Source organism: Zootoca vivipara, chromosome 16, assembly GCF_965207765.1.
Source record: "Zootoca vivipara chromosome 16, rZooViv2.hap1.1, whole genome shotgun sequence".
Classification (NCBI taxonomy): domain Eukaryota; kingdom Metazoa; phylum Chordata; class Lepidosauria; order Squamata; family Lacertidae; genus Zootoca; species Zootoca vivipara.
The window spans coordinates 31,649,316-31,655,827 of record NC_142599.1 but is presented as its reverse complement, the minus strand read 5'-3'; the positions used below and the strand labels follow the sequence as shown (position 1 = coordinate 31,655,827).

The window sequence follows — 6,512 nt, the reverse complement described above, 5'->3', positions numbered from 1 at the left end:
GAGGCCACCACTTTGCTAGTTCCCGGCAGGCCAGCGCAAGGAGCTCTTGCTTATCATTTCCACGGACACCACAAATTGCTCCTCAGCCTTGGGGCGGCACTTATTGTGCCCCCACCCCCATTATACAGGCAGCTTTTGATACACACACGCCACATTTCAGCACCACAGGCTTTTGGTCCTTGCCTGGGGGTCCTGTTATTATTCCTGAAAACAGCTCCATCGTTCTTTCATCAAGGGGGATTCCTGCTACCTTGCATCCTTTGGGTAATAACTTGTTGCAGAGACCCTTCCCCGGCCGCCTGTTGCCTAGCAACCAAAAGCAGACATCCACCATCCAGGTGAGTGAATTTGCCCCCTTGAGGCACACCTCCTCCTCCTTGCCTTTTAAGTTGCGTTCCTCTTGGGGTAAAGCAGGGGTGGGGGATCTTTTTTTGGGGGGGTGTCACATTCCCATCTGGGGGGGGGGGTTGCCGCATACTAGCAACGGGAAGGGCCAGAGGCATAGCAAGAAAGGTAACTTTTATGTTTGTATAGTAACCTGTTTTGTACACATGCTCTATCCAGGCAAGCAAAGTCCAAGGGCACATTCCAGCCTGGTAAAAAGACTTAAGGAAGGTGCAAGGCACGGCTGTTGAAGGGGCCCAGCTCAGGATATATACATGCATTACATTTGAAACACATGTACTACCACGCCACAAGAATCCTGGGAACTGTAGTTCAGCCCGCACAGATCTACAGTTTCTTAACAAACTATAGTTCCCAGGATTATCTGAGGCATTCTTTAAATGCATGGGGTATGTGCAGCCTCAGGAGGGGTGCTGCCTGGAGAGGGTCCTGAGGACCTGGCAGAGAGACCTGGATGGCTACATTTGGACTCCAGGCCTGAGGTTCCCCGTCTCCTTGCTCTAGACCCTGCAGGAGGCAGTAATGGACCCTCTGGTTCAGGGGAACTCTACATCCAAAATCAGCTGAAGCAGGAGAGGCAGATCAGAAGAGGCCTTTTGCCTTCACGCCTCGCAGGTCACTTCTGGGTACAGGGCGCTCAACTAGGTGCACCCTTGGTCTGATCCAGCATGTCAGCGTTTGCAAAGGGAGAGCAGCGCCCCGTCTCACTCACCCCCCAACTTAAGCTGCGAATGCACTGTGCATTTAAAATATATGCAGAACATGTTTGGTCAAACTCGCTTGCTCGAAAAAACTCAGGGGCTTGAAAGAAGACAGAAGGGTTTTAATAGACTATTATCGGATAAGATCTGGACTTGATTGATTAGAAAGCAGTGAATATAAGAGGACTAGGCTTTCTGAGTCTGAAGTACGGGAAGTCAAATTTAAATTTGTATAATTCGGCAGAAGATTTGGATTAATTGTTTAATTGATATTTGTATAATTTGATAATGGATTAGATGTTTAAATTGGAAAATCTAATAAAAATGTGTGTATATATATATATATATATATATATATATATATATATATATGGACCCCAGTCGTGACCGACTCTGGGGATGCGCGCTCATCTCGCATTATTGGCCGAGGGAGCCGGTGTATAGCTTCCAGGTCATGTGGCCTATATATACATATATATATATACATATATACACACACACACACACACATATATATATATATATATATATATATATATATATATATATATATATATACACACACACAGTGGTTACCTCGACATCCGAATGACTTGACTTCTGAAGGTTTCGACTTCCAAAGTCGGCAAACCCGGAAGTCTTTTCACCACGCGTGCATTCTGCGCCTGCGCAGAAGCGGCGCAGAAGCGGCATGCGCAAAACGGGCGCTTCAACAACCGAAGACTTCGACTTACGAAGAGCGCCACGGAACGGATCGCCTTTGTAAGTCGAGGTACCACTGTATATGCAAAACACATTCCCCCCTCAAAATAATAATAATCCTGGGAACAGTAGTTTGTTAAGGTAGTTTGTGAAATGCAGCTCTATGGGAGTAAACTACAATTCCCATAATTCTTTTTGTGAGTTGCTTTAAATGAATGGTGTGTACGCAGCCAACATCTGGAGGGCCACAGGTTCCCTCATCCTGTGGCTTACCACTTCTGATTCAGACCTTGGCTCCAGCCACAAGCATGCATAAATCTGGCTACACACAAGCAGTCACCTCGTTCAAAATAGTAATGCGTAATGTCAGATCTGGTGGTTTAGGAATTCTGAATGTTTCACCATATGGGCTGACTCAGAAAGATGAAGGGGGTTATTTTATTTTAGATCTATATTTATATACGACTTAATATTCATAATTTATAAGCAGCATACAGTACATACTTTTTTTTAAGAGCACTGTCCAAAAAATAAGAACAATTAAAATAAACCTTAGAAATGGAGAAGAACCTTAAAATGCTGAAAAAGCCAATGTTAAGCAGTTCAGCAGGGAACAGGTCGGGTTCTTATCTCACTCAGGAGGGTAACTACCACAGGATTGGACCTGCAATTTTGAACCCACCGCTTCTGGTAGTTATGAGCCATGTCTCTGAACCGTGGTAGACCACTAACTGAGACTCCCTCAAATATCTCAGTGTTTGGGCAGATATATATGGTCTCTGTGACAGTCTGGGCCCATGTTGTGAAGGGCCTTGTAAATTGGGTTTGTGATATCTCAGTCGTTAGAACATCTTAATCTCAGGGTTGTGGGTTCGAGCCCCATGTTCGGCAAAAGATTCCTGCATTGCAGGAGGTTGGACTAGATGACCCTTGTGGTCTCTTCCAACTCTATGTTGCTTCTATGACTCAGTATAAGGCAGCTTCCCATTTAAAAACAGTTCTAAAAACGATGACTTTTGATTAACTTAAACTGCTTATCGCCTTCTGTAGAAATAGTAGTTTGGGATAAGAACCTACGTTATTTTGTTGTTTATATATTGCATAAACACCAGCTTCTGAATTAGGGTGAGATGTTTCATTATTTATCTGTATGACATTGTTATATGTTGAAATAATTAATTAGTAAAAAATAGTTGAGGGGGGGATATTAAAAATAAATAAAAACAGCCCTATTTCCCCCTTCTACTATGCTTCTCTTCCCTCTGTTACCAGGAGCCATGCAAATCCCGGGGCTGTTTCTGGTAGCGGCCTGGATCCTGACCCTCTGCCCCCAGGCATCACCGACAAGCATGGGGCACCCTTTGCCCGTGCCCCTGAAAGAGAGCCCCCTCTTCCCTCATCCCTCGGGGAGCAATGCCCCAGCGGTGAGCAAAGATAGGACCTCCCCGCCTGCTCCGGTCAAACCTTCTCTGGATTATCCTGACTATCAACATTACGATGATTACGACTACCCTCTGACCTCAGAGCCGCAGACACCCAGCCTCCCTCAGCCGCCCCATCACCTTTGCGAATACAACCCCTGCCAGCACCTCCAAGTACCCTGTGCGGAGCTGAGTAGGGCTAGCGGGTGCTTGTGCCCGGGGGTCACCGGCCCGAATGTGCCCCCTGAGCCGCCCCGCCTGCAGACGGTCCACACGAGCGAGGTGGGAGCGAGCATGCGCTGGTGTGCGCCTTCCTCCACAGTGCAGGAGTACCGCTTGCGCTATCAGCTAGTCGGCGGGGACTTCCTCTCTGGCCCGGCCCTCAACAACACTTTCCGCTTGGCGGCTGTCTCAGGGTTGCTGCCAGATCACGAGTACCTGTTCTGCATCGTGGCATCCAACCGGGCCGGATCCAGCCCCACGGACGATGGCACCCGGCAGCACGGGCCGTGCCGCCTCGTCCGGACCCCTGCCCACCAAATGCCCTATGTCTACATAGCTGCAGGGCTGGCCACCACCCTCATCCTTGTGGTCATCTCTGCCTTGGCCTGGCATTTCTGCGTCCGCAACAAGAGGAAGCATCCTCACCGCGGGTCGATGGACAACATCCTTGACGCTGAACCGGGCCTGGATGGGGCGGCAAACAGCTCTTTCCGCAGTGAGGAGCAACTCTGAGCAGGGTGTTGGCGTCTACTGGCAAGATGGCATCTCTGTTGCTTCGGAGTTAGAGGTTCTGCTTCTTTGGGGGAGAGTTTGTTGTTGCCTCCAGGGTGGAAGGAGCAGCGATTTTGTGTTATCCAGGCCTTTTTTTCCAGCCGGAACTCAATTCTGGTACCTCTCAGGTGGGCGCCGTTGCCATTATAAGAGAACAAGCGAGGCATTCGTGGTGAGTTCTGGCACCTCTTTTTCTCAGAAAAATAGCACTGGTGCCATCCATGCTGTCTACACAGAGGTGGCAACTGTTTTCTTCAAAGGCTCTGTCATTTTCACGGACCTTCGCCCAGCTCTATTCCTGCTGCCTCTGGGGCAGAAGGGGAGCGATTCTGAACTTTCAGCGCTGGGGAATTTGAACTAGTCCACTCCCCTGATCTTTCGTGGCCTGAGAGAGGGTGCACAGACAGATCTGACACCTGGACCACCATTTTGAACTGTGCTCTACCAGGGCTGGACTTGCCATTAGGCAGAACGAGGCAGCGGATGCAGACAGTTAAGAAGCAGCAGCAAAATGTTAGAGGACAGGACCCAATGTCCTTGGCTGTCGTGAACAACACTGGTCCATCGTCACCAGTGCTGAAGTAATGCTCAGCGTTGAGTCCAATCTGATTCTGTACGTGGATTGGACGCAGGGCCAGTGAAGGGTGTGGCCTGGGGAGAGGGGGTGTGGCCTGAGGATACTTCCAAGGGTCAGAGAGAGAGAGAGTTGGGGGGGGGGAATTCAGACTCCGAGCCTGAAGTTCCTCATTATCATCCTACAACATTGTTTCTTCTCCAGCAAAATGTCTTGGCTCAATCCTGTACTCTACACACACCCTTTGGGGAGAGGACTGCAAAGAACTTGTGTCATCGTCACTCTTAACTCCCCAAGTGCCCAGTCAAAGCCCCGTGGACCAGTTCAGTCAGCTCAAGAAGAAGCCATGTATTCAGATCCTGCCAAACTGTCATTTCCAATTCTTTCTTCTTTTGAAAAGGATGGCTGCTCTTGGGAGGGATGTGAAGATGGTCTTTTAAGATGTTGCAAGAATTTATGTTTATTTATGTATTTATTATTAGAGGTTTTTAAAATAAAATAAAATAACATTAGAGAGGTACAAAAGTTCAGAGATGCCTACAACTAGCGGTAGGGGAGAAATTTGATTCAGTTCACGTTTATAGGTGAATCTACCTCTGGGAAAAGACACAGCTCAGTAGACAGAGCTTCCGCTTGGTGGGTAGAAGGTCCCAGGTTCAATCCCTGGCATTTCCAGTTAGGATTGGGAAAATACTCCTGGTCTGAAATCCTGGAGAGCTGCTGCCAGTCAGTGTAAGCAATACTGTGCTAGATGGGACATTGGTCTAACTCAGCATATGGGAGCTTCCTATGTTCCTACCTAATTTGCAACTTTCCCAAAACAAAGCTCAAAAACGGTCCCATTGTTTGAAATTTGCACTTCTCTGAATTTTGCAGAGCAGTTCTCCAAGTCATGTGTAGAAAAATGTTTATGCTAGATTGAAGCGTCCCTAAAATGCATATATCTGTGGGGGGGGGCATTATAAATGCATTGTATTAGAGGAAATAAAGGTAAAGGTAAAGGGACCCCTGACCATCAGGTCCAGTCGTGTCCGACTCTGGGGTTGCGGTGCTCATCTCGCTCTATAGGCCGAGAGAGCCGGCGTTTGTCCGCAGATTGCTTCCGGGTCATGTGGCCAGCATGACAAAGCTGCTTCTGGCGAACCAGAGCAGCGCACGGAAACGCCGTTTACCTTCCCGCCGGAGCGGTCCCTATTTATCTACTTGCACTTTGATGTGCTTTCGAACTGCTAGATGGGCAGGAGCTGGGACCGAGCAACGGGAGCTCACCCCATTGCAGGGATTCGAACCGCGACCTTCTGATCAGCAAGCCCTAGACTCTGTGGTTTAACCCACAGCGCCACTTGGGTCCCTTATTAGAGGAAATAGATTTACACAAATGCTTATATTAGGCACAATTTCACACCAGCATGTGTGCATTAGGAGGAATTCGACTAAAATGCTGATAAATTTTAATGAGTGCAAACTGATATTGAAATGGGGAGAACTGAATTTAATATTAGAAAAATGAGAAATGGATAAAAAAACAAAATGGGCAGATTTGCTCGTTTGATGCTCACTCCAAGCCAGATATTCTCATAACTGCACATTGCTGTCGATTGATTGTTGCTGGAGGAATCGGAGTAGAGTAAAATCCTGAATCGTCATTTCCTGGCGTGCCTTCGTTCCTTATTAATCTTTTCTTTCCAGAGAACCTCAGATGAGTTATGGCAGCCTTACCTGACCTGCTGCCCATCCCTTCAGATGTTTTGGAACTACAACTCCCACCAGGCAGAGCCAGCCTGGTGAGTTGTAGTCCAAACCATCTGGAGGGCACCAAGTTGGAGAAAGTGGAGTCAATTGAATGTGGTTGACTCTTTCCTCACACACACACACACACACACACACACACACACACACACACACACACACGTGTCGTTGCATCAGGACTAGAGT

The 6,512-nt window shown here is 47.8% G+C and overlaps 1 protein-coding gene across 1 annotated transcript; it reads left to right on the top strand.

The window, feature by feature from the left end:
- On the top strand, nucleotides 1-6,223 carry LRRN4CL (LRRN4 C-terminal like). The gene is made up of 2 exons (XM_035099170.3): nucleotides 1-338; nucleotides 3,081-6,223. Exon 2 carries the CDS (start codon nucleotides 3,086-3,088, stop codon nucleotides 3,962-3,964), a length of 879 nt encoding a protein of 292 aa, XP_034955061.3. The 5' UTR covers nucleotides 1-338; nucleotides 3,081-3,085; the 3' UTR covers nucleotides 3,965-6,223.
- Nucleotides 6,224-6,512: the final 289 nt, after the last annotated feature.